The sequence below is a fragment of the Gracilinanus agilis genome, chromosome 2, assembly GCF_016433145.1.
Source record: "Gracilinanus agilis isolate LMUSP501 chromosome 2, AgileGrace, whole genome shotgun sequence".
Lineage (NCBI taxonomy): Eukaryota > Metazoa > Chordata > Mammalia > Didelphimorphia > Didelphidae > Gracilinanus > Gracilinanus agilis.
In genome coordinates this window covers 34,447,406-34,472,523 of record NC_058131.1, presented here as the reverse complement: position 1 = coordinate 34,472,523, position 25,118 = coordinate 34,447,406, and the positions used below count along the sequence as shown (strand labels likewise).

At 45.8% G+C, this 25,118-nt stretch overlaps 1 protein-coding gene across 1 annotated transcript in view; it reads right to left on the bottom strand.

The window, feature by feature from the left end:
* RMND5A (required for meiotic nuclear division 5 homolog A) overlaps window positions 1–24,911 on the bottom strand; it is a 67,786-nt gene extending 42,875 nt beyond the window's left edge. Inside the window, exon 1 of the mRNA XM_044663075.1 lies at window positions 24,289–24,911. Coding sequence (XP_044519010.1) covers window positions 24,289–24,430 — 142 coding nt within the window. The 5' untranslated portion in view covers window positions 24,431–24,911. The remainder of the gene's footprint in view (window positions 1–24,288) is intronic.
* Between the last annotated feature and the right edge of the window lie 207 nt (window positions 24,912–25,118).

Sequence of the window (25,118 nt, the reverse complement as noted above, 5' to 3'; positions counted from 1 at the left end):
AAAGGAAGGTGGCAACTCCCTCACTGTAATGAGGGCAGAACAATTAACCCAAATCATCAAAGGCATTATTCTATAAGCAAAGAGAGGGTTGCTATTTTTAAAATAGCAAAAATCTAATTATTGCATTCTTTTCTTTTAATGAAGGCCATCAACTAAGGGTTTTGTTTTGTTTTGAACCTATCATTCAGTGAGACAGAGGAGAAAGAGTCTAAAGCACCATGGATTAGGTTAAAGCAGGAACCTTTGAGTTCAAACCCCATCTCTGATTCTTGCTAAATAACGAACTTACTAGCATGGACAAGTGGCCAACAATTTTCGTCTCTCCTGATTTAGTAGCAGAAACTCCCATACAATGAGTTCCTCATGCTTAGGAAAGCATTGACCTTTTTTCCTCATGTGTTCCTAGGGACAAGATGAACTTTTGAAATCGGTAAAGTCACAAGATTTATGCTCCATTTCCTACCATACTTTAAAAATATTATAGCACTTTTCTAATCAGTAATCATTAAATGCTTAGGTGAACCCTCATTTAATCCATTACTTTGCAGACAATTAAAGCTAATTATAAGAAGGTTTTGTTGTGCTTTCATACTGTAGGAGTAAAATTGAATGAAATACTCCAGATAATTTTAAATTAAAGGATTTAATAGCAAAAATGAGAGGGAAAGGGATTCCTTTAGTTAAATGAGCCTAGCACAGAGCCAGAGACCCACACCTGCCACACTTTAACCAAAGCAAAGCTCAAGCTCCCAAAAAAGACCTCACAGCATGGGTCTCAGCCAAATTTATCTCCCAAACCCCTGTATGTCAAATGAGGACGTACTTAAAAGGATGCCTGGGAATTTAGCTCAGGTGTGGCAAATTTTCCACCTGCACAATACCATTTAAAGAGAGGCTCAGTCTGATGATCCTTTATGGCCCAACACAAGCAAAAGACATCCCCAAATCACCCCAGTGCAACTATCAATAATATGGGAATAGTTCTTGATCAATGATACATATAAAACCTAGTGGAACTGTGTGGGGGCTATGGGGGTGGGGGGTGAAGGTTGGGGAGAGGGAAAGAACATGAATCATGTAACTATGGGAAAATATTCTAAATAAATAATAATAAACCCCAAAATAAAACAAATAAATAGATGAAATAAGAAAAGACATCCCCAAAATCAAAGCTTCTCTATCATGAAATCTCTGGTCAGACAACTGATCACTTCCAAACACTTCCATTTCCCCAAAGCCTTCCACAGATTGCCTTTTGTTTGGAAGAATAATAAAGTACACTCTAGAGGTCAATCGTAACAAATAAAATCAGGAGACCCTAGAGCAAAGGAAGGCAGTTTACCATCAGGTTACATACACATCATAGGAAATACAGCCTCTCCCTCCTTACTGTCACCTCCACCATACCCACACACGTGCACACTTTACTGCCCATGGGACACAACTGGTTTCTGACCCCAACACAAATACTGTTTGAAAGGCATGGAACTAGGGGGACAGGGCTAAGGGAGGAGAGTAAACACAATGCAAGAACTAGCCAGAGGTCAGGGAACAGCAAACCCCATGCAGGAGGGAACAAGAGAAACTCCTCTAATGTTCAAAAGAGATTGAAAACATCTGCCCTATCAATCTCACCCTTCCTAAATGTTAAACCACAAAACATGTAGGATCCTTGTCCACGTTCTGCTCCCATAATATCCAATCAGAACATCACTAGGAGTGACCTCTTTTTCTTCACCTAATTGAGGCTCTCACATCATCTCTTACACCTAGATTTAAAAAAAAGACCTCCTTCTAAAGGGCACTCTGCCTCAAGTCGTTCCCCTCTACAATCCCTCTTCCACACGCTGGTCAAAGCACCATTCCTAAAGCACAGGGATAGCTGAGTCACTCACAGCCTCTAGACAACAACCCTAAATCCCTGCCCTAACTGCCAGGGTCCCTCCAAAGCAAGCTGCCGTTGTGGGCAGCACTCGAGATCACACAGCTTCCTTTGCCTTACTTCTCAGATATCAGGAGAGTCGAGCCTTAGGCACCCAGCAAAAGAGACCAGCACATATAACCTCCTATCTTTCAAACCACCTGGAACTTTCTACTTTATCAGAAAACATGGAGTGTGAAGGAGTTCTGTTTGTTGAGATCTAAAACCAACCTACTTTCCTTCATGCCTCCTAGGATCTGCTCAATCCAGCTTTTTAGCTCTTCCCCAGACTCAAGGATCCCTCTCTGAATCCTTGCATCCACAGATTCCCCCATGTTTCTCTTCTCCTACCTCTGAAAATCCTTATTTTCCTTCGAGACTCTTCCCTGAAGCTTTCCTATTCACCCCAAATGTTAGTACTCTCACCTTCAACAATTTACCTTTCATTTACTTAACCAGAGATACAGTATATTCTAGTAAAATATCAGTGACTTGTGAGCAAGAGGAATTCTGTCTCTGAATCCGCAGTACTTAACTCAGTGCCTCGCATGTACTTGACACTTAATAAATGCAGATTAAATTTAAAGAAATTAATCCCAAAGAAGAGTGAGGTGAAAACTCATAGACAGCAATGACTTTTATTTTTTGTTTGTTTGTTTGTTTTTTTAACCCTTAACTTCTGTGTATTGGCTCCTAGGTGGAAGAGTGGTAAGGGTGGGCAATTGGGGTCAAGTGACTTGCCCAGGGTCACACAGCTGGGAAGTGTCTGAGGCGGGATTTGAACCCAGGACCTCCCGTCTCTAGGCCTGACTCTAAATCCACTGAGCTACCCAGCTGCCCCCAACAGCAAGTGACTTGCCCAGGGTCACACAGCTGGGAAGTGTCTGAGGCCGGATTTGAACCTAGGACCTCCCGTCTCTAGGCCTGACTCTCAATCCACTGAGCTACCCAGATGCCCCCCATACCCTTATTTTTGAGTGGTGAAAATATGAAATTGCTACATCTATTAAACCTAATATAACTCCTCATAAACCATTTCCCATCTTCAATAACTTCTTCAGTACCTACAATAAACGAAGCATTTTCATTCTCTAAGATTTTCAGCTTCTGCCCATTTCCCCCCCCCCAAAAAATAACCTCTGTAAAAGGTCCTGACACTCTGAGATACCAAAATGTACAGCAGCCTCTGCTCCTGCCTCCTCTCTCCATCACTGTAAATGAAACATAAAACCTACCTGAACAAAAGAAGCTTCCCTTTCCTAAGTACTCCAATGCACTGGGCTCTGCCACCTATTAATGTCTCATGCACTACTCATCTGCACCATTTAGCTGGCACTGTGATTCCATGTTGGTCTCTTCAGGTCCTATGCCAATGGGGGCCATGCCTTGCCCTTGCAGAGAGCAGGCACTCAGATACTGATTATGGAATAAACTAGACAAGGTCAAGAAGAATTCAAGTGCTTCTTCAACACACCATTGTGCCATCAAAGTAACAATGGGCCCTCAAAAATCAGAGTTTTGGTCCATCCTATGGAGCAGGAAAAACTTTGAATACAACCAAACCTGGATTCTGTTCCCATCATCCAAGGCCCAGGCCATCTCATAACCTGGGGGGCTCTTGACCACAACACTGGCCACAGTAATTCCTGGAAAGTATCTACACAGACTTAAAGAAGGAGTAGCAGTCTCCATAAGTGACAATCCCAGATCCTTTTAAGTACTTTAGACTGAAACCTCCATCTAGTGAAAGTCTCTGTACAGCTCTGCTTTTGTGGGTGATGAAGGACAGAAATGAGCTTGAAGAGAGGTCACTGAGAGTGGGACTTTGGCAATATCTAGTCACATCCCTCCAAGTCCAATATCCCCAAGGAATGTTAAATATTTTGGAAGCTTCGAGATCTTTCCTCTGAGTTTCCTTGTCTAATCATGCTACACTTATTTTCCTCCTTTCTTCTAGTTTTGTTTTTACTGATGCATTTAAGTATCTCTCTCATATTGAAGATTTCCTGTGTTTTCTATGAAAAGGCCATTTTAAACAAACATTTACAACAAGCAATTTACCTGGACTCAGTGAAATCTTAAAATATATTTCAGTAACTACTTCGACATAAATAACTTCCTTTGTAATCCCACATATTTTATTTTGTGCTCTTCAAAATCTTATTCTGAGAAAGAAGAAGTTCCTACCTAGGTCAGTGATAGTGAGCCTTTTAGAGACCTTAACATACAGAGTGCTTAAACTGCAACTCTCACACCTCATATGAGACCCCTGCCTTACCCCAGACAGGGAAGAGAAGAAGTGTTCCCATTGGGCTGCTGGGCTGAGGGGTGGGAGAGAAGTGAGGGAATGTCCTCAGGCACTCGTGGAGAGGGGGAAGACAGCAGTCCCCTCCAGCATGCTCCAGCTTGCATGCCATAGGTTCACCAACAGGGTCCTAGGTGCTACCAGACTTTACCAATGGAGGAATGATACAAAAAAAGATTGAGAAACAGTGCCTGGCCCATAGCAAATACTTAATAAATGTTTGTTGGCCAGCAATCATTCATGGAGTCAACTGAAAAGAATACCCAGAGAAACCTGGTCAAAGAAAGCATCCGTACTATAGTGGGATGGACTAAATGGAAAGAAGCTAACAAAGCTTAGAAACTGAAGCCATAATGTCCAAGGATTCAGATCCCAAAGAGCCCTCTAACTGAGCTCACAGTCTTTAGGAAAAGACTATTTTCTTCCTTCAACATCTCTCCATAGATCTCCTGATCTTCCTACACCCATGACACTCTCTCTTCCCTTGCTGTCTTGAACACTGATTTTCCTCCAGGTTTTCCTCCTATACTCTGTCTGAATTTCTCAGTCTCCTGCGTGCTAGTACATATTCTTCCTTCTAATTTGCAGGGGGAGCATTCCCCCAAACCCTTTCCCCAACCCTCTTCTATCCCTTGGCGACTGTTTCAATCAATACACCCAAGTGAATGACTCCTATGTCTCTATATTCAGGCCTGAATTTCAGACCAGCATTTCCAGCTAATGACTGCTGCTCACCATTTTGATTTCATGTGCCCCTAGGGCATTTCCCCCCCCAAAATTAGCCACTTGTCTTGCCTGGTTCTGCTGATGGCATTTCCATCCTCTTCTTGGATTTTTGTCTTCTCCCATTACTACTGCCCAAGTTCAGATTCTCATCACATTTTCATTAGTTTTTTGTTTTGTTTTGTTTTGTTTTTTATAAAAACCCTTACCTTCTATCTTGAAATCAATACTCTGTATTGGTTCCAAGGCAGAAGAGTGGTAAGGGCTAGGCAGTGGGGGTCAAGTGACTTGCCCAGGGTCACACAGCTAAGAAGTGTCTGAGGCCAAATTTGAACCTAGGACCTCCCGTCTCTAGGCCTGGCTCTCAATCCACTGAGCCACCTAGCTGCCCCCATTTTCATTGTTTTTAAAGCCGAGGTCTCCCCATCTCAACCAGGCTAGCAATGCAAAGTCTATCCACTACTCATGGTCACAAAAGTTTAAAATTGCTGTTCCTCTCCTTCAGCAAGCCCACCACTCCTAGGGGCTCACCACTAGTGCTAAAACTAGTACAAAAACTCACCTATCTCCCTAATAAGTCTCTTCCAGTCTCTTCCTTCTCCAATCTATCCTTCACATAGCTGCTGAAATTTCATTCTTCACTTACAGATGTGTTTTGGTTGTTTTCCTACTCGAAAACTTCCCAGGTGACACCTCCCTACTGCCTATAGAGCAACAACACTCGAACAATTCATCTCCATCCACTTTTCCAGCCTCATTGCAAACAAGTCTCCTTTACACACCTGGAGCACAGCCCCCTTCCACTACCCTCCAAACTGCCAAATCAGACTCTCTTCAGCCCAGGACACTGCAGAATCCCTGGCCACCTCCTCTCTAGTGTCTTCAGGACACTACTGTCTCCATCCACTCCTCTATCTACATGCCTAGAGGCTCCTGTCCAGTGCATTTGGCTGGCTCTCAGTCTATATCATACCTCTAAGTAGAAATATTCCAAGGCTCTGTCACAGCCTTCCTCTCCTTCTTAGAGACTTCATCAAATCCCAAGAATTTGTCTTCTTTATGAAGATGACTTCTGGGCCTATAGATTCAGCTATAGTCTCCTAAGCATCAGTCTCACATCAACACCTGCCCAACAGGCCTTTTCAAACTGAAAGCCCTCTAGGCATCTCAAAAACTGTCTAAAACACAATTCATTTTCCCTCCAAATTCCCCCTTCCAGAGTTCTCTATTTCAGTCTAAGGTCTGAAACCCTATCGTCCTCACTCTAATCGGCTGCCAAACATTGTCCCACAATATCCATCTTCTTCACTCTCCTCACATAGCCACCACCCTAGGTCAGACCTTTTTCCCCTCTTACCTGAACTACTTCACTTCAGTAGCCTTCTAATTGGAGGTCTTGCCTCAACACTCTCCTCACTTCTATCTATCCTCCCCACAGCTACCAATGAGAATGATTTTTCCAAATCATGTCTGGCCATGTTAGACCACTCAACGAACTCCAGTGGCTCTCTCCTTCTAAAATAAACTTGTCTATTTTCTCATTTAATGTCTCCCACAATACCCTGGCCTACCAATCCTTCTAGCCTTATTATAGTGCTGCCAGCCTGGCCTTCTTCTTCTTGGCCTTGTGGCAATCCATCAATGTCTCTTCAATGACTATCCCCAATGCACAGAATGTTCTCCTTCCTCACTTCCACCCAGAAAAACCTCAAGTTTCCTTCAGAGAACCACCACAAGTGTTAGCCTGGGATGGGGCACTGTGGCCCTCCCTCACTAGCACCTTTTTACATATTCATCTAAATCCCCACAAATCAAAATCACATTTTGAAAATCCAGTGATTCAAGATTCAGAGCTAGATACAAAGATTGATTTTTCAGGATTTTGTCATAATCAATATTCCCCCTTTACCACAACAGCAGTGGCCTCGCCAAAACAGTTAGTTCCATGACACTCAACAAATCTACCCTACAACTATTCAAAGTGGGTCCTTGCAAGCTGGCCAAATCAACACAGGAGGGACACATGACACTGACTCACTGTTGGGAGAATTACAACTGGTCCAATCATTCTGGAAAACAGCTTGAATTATTCTCCCACCTCCATACTCCAAAAGTGACTAGAACAAAAATGTCTGTGCCCTTTGACCAAGGAATCCCCACCCACGGGAAAAGAACCCAAAGAGGTCAAAGACAAAATATTCAGAGCTACATTCCTCCCTAAAAAAAAAAAAAAAAAAAACAAAAAAAGGATTGTATATGAAACAGTGAACATGTCATATAGACTGGTTTTAAAGAATGAATATTAAATGTAACATGGGAGTAACCAATTGCTATTTGTGTCCTTTTCTGACCTTTTAAATTTTCTTCTGAACATTTTAATGCTTTCTTGATACTTCTTTTCTTCTCACATTTTTATCACTTCCCATTAACTCCCCCCAAGAAACCTGAGTAAGAAGTAAAACCAAACCAGATAAAACACTAGACAGCTGTGATTTGCTCTATGTCTCCAGCCCACCATGTCTCCATCTAACCCTGAAAATAAAGTGGATCCCAATCAATTTAGGAATGGAGAAAAAGATTGTGGCATCTAAACAGAATGGAATACCTTTGTGCCAAACAAAACAACAAACAAGGGATTCGGAGAAACCCAGGGAAAGGGATATAGAGGGAAGCAAGCAAAGCCTGGCCAACAGCACACACCCTGGCAAGGTAAATGAAAGAACAGAAGAAAACCCAAAGCTGTGAGAGTGGAATAACCAAGCCTGGCTCAAGAGAAGAGATGAGAAATGCTGCTCCCACTCTTCTCCCAAGAGAGGAAGGCAAGAACCAACACTATTGGTCTGAATTGACAATTTAGTTAACAGCCTGTAAGGTGGTCTTCTGTCAGAATGTTTCCTGGTGGCATTTGGCATCATGCTCAGAGCATACACGACTTTGCTCTGAGGGGGCTCCTTCTAATGGAGGGGTTCTTAACCTGGGATCCACCACCTTGATGTTTTAGAAAACTATTTTACTTCCAAATAACTAGGCGGCTAGACAGTCAGGCACTGGGCCTGGAAGCAGGAATACCTGCACTCAAATCCAGCCTCATTCAGTTACTTCCTGGCTATGTGATCAGTATGTAATTTTGTTTTTATTTAATGTACTTAAAAACATCCTTTATCAACTCACTATCCTATCGTCCATAGTGGTTCTTCCAAACTTTCTCATGCCCGTTCTGCCACCCCCCACTACCTCCTAACTTCCACTCTCTGGGCTGAGAACCTTGCATCACATTTTACAGGAAACTATGAGTCCATTCCCTGCAAGAACACCCTTCTCCCACCTCTTCATTTCCTCTCACTAGGGTGCCTTCAGTCACTCTCTTCCTGCACCCCTGCTTCCCTCTACCTGGTTCCCTATTCCATTCCATCTCCTCCAACACTTTGCTCCTTCATCTTTCTCACTTTCTCTTATTTTCAATTTCTCCCTCTCTCTACTGGCTCATTTCCTACTGCCTACAAACATGCCCGTGTCTTCTGAACCCTAAAACCCCTTACTTGATCCTTCCATCCCTGCTAACTTTCACCCTGTTTCTCCCCTGTCCTTTGAGCTAAACTCCAATAAGTGTTTCAACTTCATCTCCTCATAAACTGACTCCTGGCCACATCAATCCACCAGAAGTGTTACTAATGACCTTAGCTGCCAAATCCCTTTTCTCTATTCTCCTTGCACTCTCTGCAGCCTTTGACACTGCTGATCACTCTATCCTCCTTGATGCTAGTCTGTCTAGATTGGCAGAACCCCCTTTCCTCACCCTCTGGTGCTGAAGGCAGACAAATGATGTGGTCCCTGGAGCCAGCAGGCGAGATGGGGTTATGAAAGCTACGGAGGCCAAAGCAGCAAGAGCAGATATGACAGTTTTATAGGAAAACTCAAGGGATTTTCAATCAAACATTGCATAGGGAATCAAGGAGCAATGGACAGCAGCTCCTCTAATAGCCAGAGCTGTGCATCTGTGGGAGTGAATGGAATGGCAGGGATGTCTGACATGTCCAGTATGAGTGCTGGAGGGAGAATGTCAATCCTGATCACTAACTCTTGGGCAACTTAAAAAACAAACAAAAATGAAGTTTAACTGTTTTGCAATAAGAGCTTGTAATTTATGCTTACTCTGAAGTGAAGTCAGGATTGTTTTTAAAACTTCAGGTTCAGTTTTTTTGAACACAGGAAAATATTCATCTGGGATGTAATAACCAAGTTGAGTAAAGACTTTTAAACAATTTCAGCTTTTCTCAAGGTAAAGTTATGTTATAGGACTGTAGTTCAACAATAACTATTCAGGTTAAAGTAGTTTTAATTGTTTGAAATGAATTTGGGAGACAGGTTTTTTTTTTGTAAAACAAATATAGGAGCTGTATCTGCATTTAGAAGTGAAGCATTTAAAAAAAACAAAACAAAAAAATGAAACATTTGACATATTTGTTTTAGTTATTTCTTTACTATCCTACTATTTTAAATTTTTTTTTTTTAATTAATGGGAGGGCTCAATGGATTGAGAGCCAGGCCTAGAGACAGGAGGTCCTGGGTTCAAATCTGGCTTCAGACACTTCCTGGCTGTGTAAGACTGGACAAGTCACTTAACCCCCATTGCCTGGTCCTTGCCACTCTTCTGCCTTGGAACCAATTAAAAAAAGAAGAAGAATCTGCCTGATAGAATAATTAAATAAATAAATAGGCACCTCAGAAATTAACTAATTAATTGATTAGTTAGTGGGGGGCAATTTTAAGCCATACTTTAGGATTCTGATCTTGGTATTTGTATTAAATTGTGAGGCCTTTAAACCTTTCATTGAATTGTGATTTAGGTGTATTGCTAAATGAAACTTGTTAAGTAAATATTCCTTCTCCACCCCCAAAAAAGGCAACAAGTTGAAGCCATATTGTAAAGTTTTACAGGGAAAGAGAGGAGCTAATGATATCCCAGAGTGTGCAGGACAGAACCTTGGGGTCCCCCTCCCTGAGCTGGGGTACATAAGTACAGATGATGAGGTAGCAGAGGAAACAGAGCCAAACCCAATGGCTTTTCCATAATGTTCAATCTCTTTTACTTCTCAGAAGTAATTTCCAATTAACTACCCCTTTCCCTCTGTCTTCCTCAACATTCTCCCATCTAGGTTTTCATGAAATGGCTCTCTCTTGGCACTGGCCTTCCTTCTCTCTGTTTCTTCTTAGCCTCCCTTGCTAGATTATCCACACTCCATAATTATGGGGGTACTCCAAGGCTTTGTCTGTCCCAGGCCACCTTCTCTTCTCACTCTCTAGGGGTCCTCACAAGTTCCCAAGAATTTAATGAACGTCTCTATGCAAATGATTCTGAGACCTATAAATCTATCTTGGAAAAGGTTGCTCTCCTCCCCAAATCTCCCTTTGATTGTGGTTTGTCAACCGCTCCCTTAGGGTTTCCCAGCTACCGAAGAATCGTCAATGATAAATCCTAGAAGCACTTGTAATCTCCCAAATCAGAAGACTGGTTCTAAAGGGCTACTTTCAAGCTCAATAAATGAGATTCTAAGGAATTCCTAAGGAAATTCATTTCTGACCATCTAATTCAGAAGTACTGGCAATATACTGATTGGCTTTTCCTTCTCCAACCCAAATCCAACCCTTCAACAAATGTAGATGTCCCACTGCCTTTTAAAGTAATTATTAGAGTCAAATATAGTTTTATTAAACTCACATGTTAAAACTTTCACCAAAGATTACTCTATTACAAAAACGAATAATATAGAAATAGGATTTAAGTGACAATACGTGTATAACCTAGTGGAATTGCTTGCCAGCTCCAGGAGGGGGAAGGGAAAGGGAGAGGGGGACAACATGAGACATGTAACAAATGGAAAAAATGTTTTAAAAAGCACAAACAAAATTTTCACCATTAAGTTTTCCAAGCTAAGCTAAATGATGCTCATCCCCCTCTAAAAACAAAGTTCTCTCTTCAGGACAAGTAAGCTTATGTTGCCTAATAGAAGAGTAAAGAGTTCTCCTCTAGCTGCGTAAAGATGAGCAGCTTTAAATGCACCCCCTGGCCAGACTCAGAGAATGCCGCCATAGGTAGGCAGTGTGCTCGGCCACCCTGGGTCTCCGTAGCAAACTAAGCATTTATTAAGGGCCCTGTGTGCCAGGTACAGGTGTTAGAGATAACACACAAAGCAAAAATGGTCACTGCTCGAAAGCTCTCGGTCTAAAATACTGTGGGCGTTGCATACAAAATGGACACACAAGGAGATAATCAGGTTAGGACCGCTGTAAGCGAGCAAAGCCTTGAATATTGGAAGGCAGAGGTGAGGGAGAGGGAGTTAGGAGGGTTAAGTGCGAGAGGTGATTAAAAACACACACACACACACACACACACACACACACACACACACAGCCCGGTGAGTGGTCTCGGCCCTTGCCCAAGACCTCTGAATCCTTTAACAATAAGCAGTCCCACGACAGTTACTGCCCACATCACTATTTTTAGAGCATAATCCCAAACTCTGGGGAGGATTCCAAGGCCAGCCACACTTCACAGACAGAATCAGCCAACGTGAAGGGACAGCGATAGAACAGAGAACACCCCAGGCAGAGGCCCTGGAAAGTCCTCCGCCACGACCAACTAGCCAAAGGGACCGTCATGAAACCGTAATGGCCCGGCTAAGCCCAAAAGAAGAGATGGAAGCCGCCTCCAACTTTTTTTTTCTTGGGGGGGGGGGCCAGACACAGAATGCTGGTACAAAACTCTTTATATCCTCTCACAGATATAATTAGGGACAGAATGTGATATGTAAGAGATAATATTCTCAATATGCTGATTAGTTTTCCCTCCCATTGTTATAAGAGACAGCTCTCTGGGAAGGGAAGGAACAAAAGATACATGGGGAAATGGAGATGATGTGCACACAAAAGTGCTCATCTCTCCTAAGTTCAAGAGAGTACAAAGATCTATGTGAATGCAAAGAAGAGATATCCTAGCTGGCTGAAAACAGAAGGGACACTACAGTTTGCCTTTATACTAAGAACTGAATAATGGGCAGTATTTCAGCTGAGAAAAATGGATGTTGAGGAAACTAGATGTGTAGAGGGCTGGATCCAACACTTAAAAAACAGAGAACAGGTGTCAAAATGGATAGAGTTTAACAGGTTCTACAATGTATTAGGAGAGGGTCAGTTGTTATACGTTTGGCGTTCAAGGCCCCTAATCTGAACCAGTAGGAATGGAGAGAGGATAGAATTGGGATATATCATAGATGAAGAATTTGCAGGTCTTGGAAATGCACTGGATATAATGAAGCTAAGAAAGAAAGAAAATGTTACTTTCTTTTTTAAATTTTTTAAAAATTTTAAATTCTTACCTTCCATCAATACTATGTATTGGTTCCAAGGTGGAAGAGCAAGAAGGGCTAGGCAATAGGGGTTCATTAAATGATTACCCAGGGTCACACAGCTAGGAAGGTCTGAGCCTGGATTTGAACTCAGGAAGAGGAGTCTTCCTGGCTCCTGTCCTGGCACCCTCGGGTTGCCTAGCGCCTTTCTGACCTTGTCTTGGCCCTTTGTGGAAGACCTCCCCACAAGAGTGATTGCATTGGTGAGAACTCAACCCTCACCAAAGGGCTTTCTGTCAGGAATGGAAAGTCCAGCCAGGTTACATGCAGGCGTTTTAGGACCAATGACGATGGAATGAAGGACCACAAAAAGGATGTCGGGTGTCAGGAGCACTAAAAGGCTAAGCAACGCCTCACCGGAGTTATAATGCTGTGCTCAGAGAAGGGTTCTATTAAGTGAGCCTAAGCAGAAAATGCCATCCTCTTACCAGGGAAAATATCCTCCAAATTGCTTATAGTCCCTTTCCCAAGAAAGTCTGGACTCTAAATGGTCCTCCAAGAAAACCAAAAAGTACAAAATCTTTTGCTCTTTCACAACTATTTTGCCCCAGGACGTGTTTGTGCTTTTTCTTCATCACTACTGCAAATGGCAACCAAGAGGCATGGAGAGAGCCATGAAACCCACAGGCCACACTGGCTTTTGTGTTCCTGAGTATTTGAACCCAACTTCCTCTCCTGAACCAAACTAAGGGGGCAAAAGCAAATCCTCTATATTGCCATCTCTTGTCTTCTAAGGGCTGCAAAAGCTTTATTAATCTATCAGCAAACCTCTTGCCTCCTTTTCTGGCAGAGTAGCAAAGTAAAATGTCCCAATATTTTTCAGCACAAAAGGAGTCTCTAGGAACTTGCAAGATGTTCTTGTATTTGTTTTTTGTCTTTCTAAATCCCTTATGGTCTGTCTTAGTATCAGTTCTAAAACAGAAGGGTGGCAATCCAGGTTGTCTGAGGCCAGATTTGAACCCAGATCCTCCCAACTCCAGGCTGCTCTATCCACTGTGCTACCTGGTTGCTCCTGTTCCTATATTTGTTGGACAAAGGAGATCACTGGACTAACCTGTGCAGCACCTCTCATATGCTGGATTCAGTATTAAAAGCACATATTTCCATGGTACTCTGGGATATAGAGGCTGAAGGGGAAAAAAGAGTGACATTTATATAGCACTTACTAAGTGCCAAAAAATTTGCAAATAATTTCATTTGATCCTTACATCAATTCCAGGAAAGTAGGTGATATTATTATCCCATTTTGCAGCTGTCAGCTTGAGTTTTGGAAACCCCAAGTTTTGCCTCTGTCCCTTGAGAACTTGCCTTTAAGGGAAGTTCCCAAAGTGACTTCGTCTTAGACTGAATAAAGGATCTCCCAGCACCCATTAAGTGTCCTAAATAGGAGTAACAGAAATGCTCAAATGCTCAATCACCCTCTTAGTCTTAGAAGTTTTCCCCATTGTATCAGAGATCCTGTTCCCAAGAAGTCCAACACCTGGGCAGGAACCATCCTTCTAGTATCCATTGTAGTAGCCCACTCCCTGATGCTACAGCCTCTTTCCCAAGCCAGCTTACAACTTGTCAGTGTATGTTTGCTATGCTTAATTCCCCCCAAAATAAGATCCCTGTGTTCTATTATTCTTTGGCAAATCATCTAGTGGTGATCCTCTCCGAGACACTGTCCCCAGAGCCCCCAGGACCTCCTGTCTCTTTCCTAATTAAAGATTTGGTTTTGCTGACTACTTTAGTGGTTCTGTGTTTTTCCAGGTTGACACAGCTAAACCAACTGAGGCAAGCAGAAGGTAAATGACTTGCCCAGGGCCACACAAAGGATACCAAGTCTGCTAAGGGAGGTACAAGCACCCATGTCTGTGTCAACTGGGTTTTTGGGAACCCCAAGTTTGACCCTGTTCCCAGAAAACTCGCCCCAAGGGAAGTCCCAGACTCACCATGTGCAGACTGATCCAATAGGCCTTAAAGTACTTAATGATCCCAATTTAGGTGGGTCTAGTAGATGCAGTCAAATGTTAAGTACCTTTTTGTTCTAGAAGTTCCCGCCACTGTATCAGAGATTGATTCCCAAGACCAACACCTGGGCAGGGACTATCCTTTTTATCCATTGTAGTAGCCCACTCCTCTGGCTACGGCTACAGCCTCTTTCCCAAACCTGCTTACAACCTGTCAGTATATGTTTGCTGTACCTAGTTCCCCAAAAGGTACATAAGATCCCTATGTTTTACTGTTCTTAAGAGAATCATCTCAGAAAATCATCTCACGGTGATCCTCTCAGAGATACTGTTCCCAGAATCCCAGAGCCTTTGACTCTTTTGGTTTTTAAGTGATTGAGTCTGGGTGGCAGCCAAATATTGAGCTATTTCTTTCCTGATTAAAGATTGGGTTTTATCTGACAACTTTAGTGGTTCTGTGTTTTTCCAAGTTGACATCTATATCTAATACATTCAAGTCAAATCCTCTCCTTAGAAAAGATCAAGAAAGCCATACCCATGAGGTCTACCCCAGGGCTGCTCTCCTTGGATCTTCCCAGTTCCCAGGTCCCTACTCTGGGTGTTCTTAGTAAAAGCCCAGAAATCTTTCAAAATACACTTTAAATTAACACGACAGGCCCACATCTCAAGAGTGTCTAGTCACAGTTCACTGCATTGTCCTAGAAAATAGACTAACTCTCCAGGTCACCTATTGGTACCTTTAATTTTTAAAAAGGTTTATTTGTGCTTCTAAAAATGCCATCATCACTCAGCTAACAAGGATTACAGTTTTCATAGTTAGCCACATCAAAAGCAGAGAGCTGGGCTCCTCCCACAGAAGCCAGGCTCACCACCCAAACTCCAATAATTCAATGAGCAAATTTTTGCCTTCGGTTTTACAGCTGTGTTCAGTCTCCCCACTGAATTCCATTATCTCTTTTCTAAGAATAAAAAGAATAAGGAGAGAAAAAAGTAAAACAATCTAGGACACAAAAGATTTGTACTTTCTTCAATAAGTGGTTATAGGAAAAATTACTCCAAAAAAATGCAATTGCTAAAAAAAACTAAAAACTAAAAAGCCTATGTATGAAGGACTCTTCTTTAGCAGGATCAAAAATATTATCTTTTAAAAAATAAATCAATTCAACCAAAAAAAAAGTTAAAATTTTAAAACCAAGGGCTAATGTTATTTGCCAGGGAGAACTCCTAAAAGTTTTCTCAGTAAAAATGAGGTCAAACAAGAATGACTGACCCCATTACTATTAATTATCTGATAGTTGTGGAAATGCTAGCTATAGCAATAAGACAAAACAAAATAAAAGTCTAAACATCAAAGAGAAAAGGTATTTTCAAGTGACAAAATACTTAGAAAAAAACCCCAGAGAATCAGTTAAGAAACTTATTAGGGCTATTGATCCTTTGGGCAAGGTAGCAAGATACAACAGAAAGCAAAAGAACCCATCAGCATTATCTAAACACAAAAGAAAGAGAAATTGCATGCAAAGTTAGCTACCAAAAGCTTATAAAATCAATGTTGTAACCAATGGAGGCATCTGAAAGATTTAGATAAAGAAGCCTACAAAAAAAATTCACTTAAAAATTGAAGAGATATTCACAGCTCATGGTTGGGACTTGCCAAAAAACAAAAACAATATGCTGCCTAAATTAATTTACATATTTAGTACCATAGCCCAATCACATTACCAAAGGAATACTTTTTGACTAAACAAAACAAAATTCATTTGGGAAATAAAAGGTCTAGAATCTCAAGAAAAATGAGGAGAAAAATTATGAAAGAAGGGAGCCAGCCCTCAAACAATATAAAGCAGTAGCCATGAAACCTTTTAGAGGGAGAGAGAACAAAAAAGTAAAATGAACTAGATAAAGGGAAAATAGATGCAAACCAAAGCAGTGACCCCGGGTTTGATGAGCCCAAGAATGCACAATTCTCTGAGACAAAAAGCGGAATACTGGAAGCCTCTGGCAAAACTCTGCTGCTTAGAACAATATACTCGAAAGTGATGTTTTGTCCACCTAAAAATGTCCCACCACAAAGAGAAAAGGACAAATCAGACCACTTTCACAGCTACAACTGGTGAAAGAATTCATAACTAGAAAAGGAGAGAGAAGACCTTGGAAGACAGCCCACTGTAACTAAATTACTTGTTAAAATCCCAAATATCACCTTACCAGTCATCTGACCAAAACACTGAGAACTGAAATAGGTATGTATTTTTTAAAATTATATGTATATATATATATACCCACACACACAGATGTACATGTATCTTCCATCTAGTAAGGGGCCAAAGAATATTAGGTTTTCAAGAGAAATGCAAAACAACTATATGAAAACACACCAAGAGGCAGCTGGGTGGCTCAGTGGACAGAGAGCAGACTTGAGATGGGAGGTCCTGGGTTCAAATCTGGCCTTGGACACTTCCTAGCTGTGACCCTGGGCTAGTCACTTCACTGCTATTGCCCAGCCCTTACTGCTCTTCTGCCTTGGAGTCCATACCCAGACCCAGTATTGCTTCTAAGAGAGCACGTGAGGGTTGGAAAAAGAAAAGACACTAAAGAGTAAAAGGACTAACGTTTCATCTCAGAAGATGAGCCCCAGGATGGAGCTGGGGAGGAGCCTCAGTACCTGGGAGGGGGCAAACTCAGCAGGCCCCGGGCAAAGGCTGTGCTGGCTACAGGCCTGACAAAGACTGGCAGGGAAGCATGGTGGGACAGGACCCAGGCAGGAAGGCGGATGCCAGGCCCACTGCCCCCCCCCATGAGCAGGGAAGTGGGGGCTCTGCCCGGGAGACCAGGAAGACGTGGCCCAGACAGGCGGTTCTTCTGAACTGTTGGGTCGCCAGGGAGAGAGAGGTCCATGTGCATGAGGGTAAGGGGGCGGAAGGTGGGCAGAGGGGGATGGCACGTGGTGGGCAAGCGAGCCAAACTGACGCAGTGTCCCCGCCACCTTCCGTCCTTCTGTCGCCACCAGCCCTGATCTGGGCGCAGACCCCTGGCTCGGGCTGCCTCTCCTGCCCACTGAGCTCCAAGGACCAGAGCTCTGAGCAGAGCCCAAAGCCAGCTCCTGCCTCCTTCCCCTTCCCTTCGCTGGGCCGGCCTCCTCAGCCTCCATCTCTCCCAACCCGGCCCCTGCAGCAGAGCTGGGCCCATCCTCTCCAATCCTGCCTCCTCCTCCTCCCTGTCTGCCCCCCCCCCAACCCTTTCCCTTCTGCCTCAGGGTACCCCAGAGAATGGGGTAGGTGACTGACCCAGGGACACACAGCCTCTCCCCACCACAGCCCCCATCCAGACACAGTCCAGTCTCTTCTCTTTGGCTCCTCAGACCCATTACCCGCACCCTCCTTGTTGTCTATCGGCTGCTCACAATCGGGGGGCTGGAGATGACTGCAAAGAGGATGAGCCTCCCCCTTCCCCATCCCTGGGGCAGCCTCCACTCTCCAGGTGACCTCCAAGCTCACCTCCACGTGGGGAACCCCCAAATCCACAGGCATGCCGGGATCCGTGAGACCAGTAGTAGTAGGGTGAGCCGGGGGCCTCTCTGGACCTCCATTCCTCCTCTGGGACTGCCCTCCTCCAGGCCAGTGACTCCACTTCCCAATCATGCTGTCCCCCAGGACCATTTTTGTCCGGTCATGATGGAAATGAGTGTATGAAGAGCTTTTTCCCTCCATCCCCAGCTGGTCCCAGAGCCCTCGTCCATCTGTCCATCCTCACTCCACCACGCTAGCTCTTCCAGTCTAAATTAATCCCATTTGGCTTCCAATTAGCCTTCCATCTCCACCATCTGGCCAGTTCATGGCTCCCCAGGGCACACGGGATAAAACCCAACTTGGTCAACTTGGCATTCAAGGCCTTTCAGGGTATTCTGACTGCCTGATGTCTCTCCCTGCCCTCCGTAGCTCCTTCAATCCTTGCTCCTCCTCTCCTCCGATTTCTGACCTTTCTGGCTCAGGAACCTCGTTTCTGCCCCAGATGTTGCTCTCAGCCCACTCTGCTGTCCTGAAGTTCTTGAACCCCTCAAGGAGGCTCCTTCTCCATCTCCTCGGGTGCGGGAGCTGTCATCGATGCTTCTCCAAGTTCACTCAGCACACGGCAAGGTGTTTAACATTAAAAAATATAAACAAAAACGAAAGGGCTTGTCTGCTCAAATAGCAGAGAATATCGGTGTAAGTCCATAGAATGGGCACATTCACCTCCTCTCAAGGAAAAGGCCATTCAGAGAGCTTTAAGGTTTGCAAATATCTCATCTGATCCTCACAACAACCATTTTTTCCCCCAAATTTTAAATGTTTTATTCAATCAAATGCCAACAAAAACAGATAAATTTGAGGATTAGGATTACCCTTCCTGGGGGCAGCTGGGTAGCTCAGTGGATTGAGAGTCAGGCCTAGAGACGGGAGGTCCTAGGTTCAAGTCTGGCCTCAGATACTTCCCAGCTGTGTGACCCTGGGCAAGTCATTTGACCCCCATTGCCCACCCTTACCACTCTTCTGCCTTGGAGCCCATACACAGAAGTTAAGGGTTAAAAAAGATTACCCTTCCCAACCAACAAGCTGTTATGATTCCCACTTTATAGATGAGGAAACTGAGGCAGACTGTGATTAGGTGGCTTGTCCAAGGTCATACAGCAAATAGAGTCTGAGGTCACATTTAACTCGGGCCTTCCTGACTCTGAGTTTGAGTCTCTCCATGGCACCACTTAGCCATCTTTTCCTTAAACGCCTCCTGCTGGCCACAAGCTCTGGCTGATCCCCACAGTGGGCTGAGGACTCGTAGGACCACCTAGTGATGACAGACACAGTAAACACGGCCCTTGGTCCTGTGGGGCCTCCTTCTGTGTGTGTGGATGGGGGAAGGGGGGGAGTGGCAATGGTTCTGAGACCATCCGTGAGGACAGGCCTGGCTCACCCACCTCCAGAGGGAAGGGGAAGGGAAATGGACCTTAGAGGCACTTCATTTGGTTCTTACTTTAGATATCGAGTCAGGGCCAGGCAGTGGAGTATAAGTGATTTGGCCAGGGTCACCCAGCTTGTACATTTTTAGAATGGGGGAGTGGAGGCAGAAGATTCAGAGCTAAAATAACTCATGGGTGAAATGACCAACTCAATAGGAAGGAAGCCAGAGGAGGAGTGAGGCCACAATCTGGCCACAGGAGGGAGGAAAAGCTTGGGCCATGGCCTTGAGGCTGCCCTCTGGATGGACGCTTCAGAGAGGGCTCTCTCTATCCCCATTCGAGCTGTGCTTGGTTCAGGGTCTGCGAGGGCTGCTTAGTGCCCATAATGATGAAGATGACAGAAGATTCAAGCCTGTCCAAAGAGTATGTCCAAGAGCTTTACAAATATAAATAAAACAACAGTACAAAGGTAATCATCCCAGGAATGCCAGCTGGGTCCTAAGAACAATAGTGGAAAGGGCCATCCCTAGAGCCAAGGGAGACCCTGGCAGAAATTCCAGCTCAGACACTGACCCACGCTGCTGTGTGACTGAGTAGGACAATTCACGAGTCTCCGTCTCCTCATCTGTAAAACGCTGGTACCTACCTCACAAGACTTTTGTGAGGATAAAAGGAGATAATGAACATAAAGTACTCTTTGACACTTAAAGAGCTGTAGAAACATCAAAGGATATTCTAAGACCAATCTGACTACTCAAAAATCATCTCACAGAGTCAGGAAAAAAATGACAAAATTTATCTGGAAAAACAAAACATAACAAAGGAATCAACAAAAAAAACAAAACAATACAAAGGTGGCTTAACTGTACCAGATCACCTTTGCATCACAGAGTGGCAACCATAAAAACAATGTGTTACTGGCTAAGAAACAGTGGTGGGTCAATGGAATACATTAGACACTCAACACATAATAGTAAATGACCGCAGTAACCTACTGTTTGGCAAACCCAAAGATCCAAGCTTTTGGAAGAGGAACTCATGATTTGACCAAAACTGCTGGGAAAACTGGAAAACAGTTTGGCAGAAACTACACACAAACACCTCATGCCATATAGCCAAGGTAAAGTCAAAATGGATTCATGATTTAGAATTAAAGAGTGATATCATAAATAAATGAGAGGAACACAAAATAGTTTCTCTGTCAGACCTATGGATATGAGATGAATTTATGTCCAAACAAGACACAGGGAATATTATGAGATTGTAAAACAGATAATTTTTTTTTAAACCCTTACCTTCCATCTTGGAGTCAATACTCTGTATTGGCTCCAAGGTAGAAGAGTGGTAAGGGTAGGCAATGGGGGTCAAGTGACTTGCCCAGGGTCACACAGCTGGGAAGTATCTGAGGCCAGATCTGAACCTAGGACCTCCAGTCTCTAGGCCTGGCTGTCAATCCACTGAGCTACCCAGCTGCCTCCTAAAATGGATAATTTTTACTACATTAAATCAAAAATCAAAATTAAATCAAAAAGGGTTTCCACAAACAAAATCAATGCAACCAAAATAAGGACAAAACATACCAGGGGAAAAAATCTTTATAGCAAGTGTCCTCAAATATATAAATGAGTCAAATTTATAAGAATAGAAAGCATTCTCCAATTGAAAAATGGTCAAAGGATATGAACAGCCAATTCTCAGATGAAGAAGTTAAAACTATCTTTAGTCATATAAAGAAATGCTCCAAATGACTCTTAGTTAGAGAAATGAAAATTAAAACAACTGAGATACCACCATGTACCTATGAGACTAGCTAATGTGACAAAAAAGGAAAATGATAAATGTTGAAGGGGATGTGAGAAAATTGGGACACTAATGTACTGTGAAGTGTAGTTGCGAAGTGATAGAACCATTCTGAAGAGCCATCTGGAACCATGCCCAAAGGACTATAAAATTGTGCATACCCTTTGACCCGGCAGAACCACAACTAGTTCTGTATACCAAAAAGGTCAAATACAGGGGAAAGAATCTACTTGTACAAAAGTAAAAACTGGAAACCAAAGGGATGTCCATCCATCAATAGGGGAATGGCTAAACGAGTTGTGGTATATACTCTCGGATTGGAACACTACTGTGCCATTAAAAAAAAAAAAAAAAAAAGACAACCAAAAAAAAAAAAAAAAACCCTGGAAAGGCTTCTATGAAGGGAGCAGAACCAGAACTTTGTACACTGTAACAGCAACAGTGTATGATGGTAAACTGCGAATGACTTAACTATTATCGACAAGGCAAGGATCCAGGACAACTTCAAGGGACTCAGGCTAGAAAAGGCTACCCACCCCCACAAAAGGCAGACTGAATGCAAACTAAAGCATGCCATTATTTATGACAAACATGGAAATAGTATTGTATGATAATATGGGTACGACCTATAGCATATCACCTGCCTTCTTGGGGAGGGGTGGGAGAGAAGAATATGAATTTCAAAATGTCAACCCACATAGCTGGGAAAAATAAATGAGACAGAACAAGGAACTTCCAGAAACCAGGTGAATGGACAGTATATTAACATTCATAGTACTGAGCCCTCAATTTGTTTCCACCTCAGAATGGTTTGCTGAAATGGATTTGGGTTTACAAAATACCACCTAAATTTCCTCACCGTCTCCTCAGCTCTTATTCTATGTTTACCCAAGTAGAGTGATGCTGCAATTTTGGAATCGTTCCATGATCGTGTCACAAAAGGAATTCAAAATACATAACTACCCAGCTTGTCCCAGGAGTCTAACAGCTGCCACAACGAGGAAGAAGTGCAAAGGCCAAGGGCTGGGTGAGGACCAGACACACCAGGCCAGCCACGCAGGTTCTTTCCTGGGGGTGCAAAAGTGGGCGGCCTTGGAGCCACCCAAGAGCCCTAAGCGGGCTGGTATTACCGGTCCTCCTGCACACTGGCCGCCACGGAGCCCTGTCCAAACAGCCAGCTGCCCACGGAAGGAAAAGACAGATCGTGGCCCTGGGGAAGACCCAACAAAAGCAGCTAAAGGGCCGTGATCTAGAGAGGAACAAGGCGAGGGCAGCGAGGGCTGCTGCCCAGGCCACGTGCTGCTCAGCGCTCCTGGCAGACAGTGGCGGGAATTGGGACTGACTGCTGCTGAGGCCGCCCCATGGCTGGCCAGTCCTCCCCAAGGAGTCCAGATCTCGAAACCTGGCGAAACGGGCAACAAGGAAGGCTAGGAGGGAGGGAGCGAACGAGTGCTGGCTGTGGCGCTCTAAAAGCCCTCCTGCACAGGGAAGCTCCGCTCCCACAGGGCGGAGCCATCACAGGACCGCCAGGAGACAGCCCAGGCCAAGCCCAGGCCAAGCGCCACCTGGGAACAACTGAGGCAAAGGAGGAATGGGGATGGGCAGGCTCCTGCCACAGGCTCCACAAATCCTCTGCTTCCTGGGAAGGGAAGATGCCTGCTGCAGCCCGCCTACAGCCTGCACCAGCTGAGGCGCGGGGTGACAGGGCAAATACAGCCGTTCCCGGGAAAAGAGCATGGGCGCTCCGCAGTCTGAAATGAGAAGCCCAAAAAGCTCCAGGGAAGATCATGGTGTTCGCAGAGACCCCAAACGCTCTGCTTTTCCTAAAGGAAACCCGACCGTCCCCTTCAGCGGTGAGGACCCAGGACTGACTCCTCTTGGACAGAACTGGCGGCACTCCCAGGCAGCCAGTCCTGGAGCAGCTAAGGCTGCTGGTGGCATCTTTGCAGCCACCCCATCCCTCCTGCCCGCTTTATTTACAGCTCGGTCCCTGCCTCTCTGGAACACCCTGCCCTGTCCTTACAGCCCGGCAGGCCTCTCGGAAGGCCTTCAGTGCCCGGCAGCGGTGCACGTTCAGAACTTCTGGAGAAAGGAAAAGCCCAGGGAGGCGGGAAGAAAGGGCCTGGAGAGGGAAGCCTGCCCAGGAGAAGCTGGAAGGGTTGGACTTAAAAGAAAGGGGGGGACCCCCCAAAGGAAGGGAATTTTGAGACGTCTGGGGAGGGGCACCGGCGATGGCTCCAGTGCTCTGATGCCTGGACAAGGAGGCAGACGTGGTGCCCGCTCCAGCTGCGGGCAGGGGGCGTGGGGCCCCAAACTCCGGAGGGAGGCGCAGGGAGTCCAGTAGCTGGGCTGCAGGGACTGAGGCTCTGGTCAAACAATCCCCCAAGCCGCCGGCGCTCAGGGCCTGGGGGGGCCTAGGGCCTTCAGGAAGAGGAGAGGAGAGACTCTGCATTGCTCTGAGGCGCGGGATTCTCCGCGAGGCCCTCGGAAGGAAGGAAGAGATAGCCGAACCGCCCGGCCCGCACTGGGGTTGTTCGGGGCTGAGTCCAAGCTGTGAAGGGGACATAGGACAACGTCTCGCGAGCAGGAGCAGAAAAAGGAAAACCAGCCCAAACCCGCAAGCTCCAGACAGGAGGGGTCCGGGTCAGAACATTACCTAGGAGCCCTCCGCAGGAAAGGGGCGCCAAGATTGTCAATGGAAAAGATTGGGAGACCTCCAAAGCTCCGGGTACAACCCAATCTCGAGTAGAAAAAGGAAGAAAAAGAAAGAAGGTGGTAAAGTTAGAGCTGGAAGTGGAGGCCCTCACTTTACAGAGGAGGAAACTGAGGCTGGGGGCGGGGGCGGTGCTGGGGTCGGAGCCCCTGGAACTGCCTCAAGTCAGACACCGTCCCGTCACCGGGTGGTGAGAGCTACCGGAGCCCTAGAAAAGGGAGAAGGGGGAGGGATCCAAAGGGAGAGTTTGCGAGACCCTGTGGGTGGGCTCGGACTGACCCGTGGGGCCTGGCCTCGAAAAGCCCCCTGATTGCAGGCGCTTCCTGGGTAAGGGGGACAGCTGGAGCCACTCCCGACGTGGGAGTCCAGTGTGGACCACACTACGGAGAGGGAGGGAACAAGAAGAGCAGACTGGGCTGCGGGGGGGTGGGAGGGGGACACTCTCGAGGAGGAGAGAGGGTTGGAGAAGCGGCTGCCCCCTCCCCCTTCCCCCCCCCCACTCCGCGGCAGGGCCCCCAGCGGCGCCGGCCCGTACCATGGCTCTGCAGGATCTCGTGCTTGAGGCCGCCCGTGTAGTCGATGAGCTCCTCCAGGCCGCGCTCGCACAGCTGCCCGTAGCCCGAGAACTTATGCAGCACCTTCTCCAGCTCCCGCTCCACCGTCACGCACTGATCCATGCCGGGCCGTCCCGAGGCCGAGTCCCCGTCCGCCCGGGCCCGCTCCGGGTCCTCGTCTTCTCCCGCGCGGCGGCAGCGGCGGAGGCGGCGGAGGCAGCGGCGGGGGTGGCTCAGCGACGACAGCGGCGCTGGCGGGGACTCGGGCTACCCGCGTCCCCCGGCCCCATGACGCCCCGGCCCTGGCTAGTCCCTCGCCCGCTGCTGCTGCTTCTGCTGCTTCTCGGCCGCCACCGATTGTTTTTGTTTTCACGGGAACCGACCGATGACCTGGTTCTCTCCGGGACGCACCAAGCGCCGCCGGCCCGAGGGGGAGGGCGGCGAAAGACCGCCGGGCCGCGGATCGTACCAACAAGGGCGTCCGAGCAAAAGGCAGGGGGGACAGAGAGCTAAGAGAGCGACGCGGCCCGGGACTCCAGCAGCGCCGAGCGCGGGGGCCAGCCGCGCGCAGCCGCGGTTAAAGCGTGGGCCGTACCACAAAGGCCCAGACAGGAGGGGGAGTGGAAAGAAACCACCGGACACCCCCGCGCCGCCGGCTCAAAGGGCGTGAGGGAAGGGAGGAGGGAAAGCTCCGAAGCAGCCCGAATCCAGTGAGAAACGGCCTCTAACCCCTCCCCCGGGGACTGGTTGAAAACTAGCCTATGGCTGGGCGGCGAGAGCGGAGGACTACGTCATGAGGAAATGTCCTCCA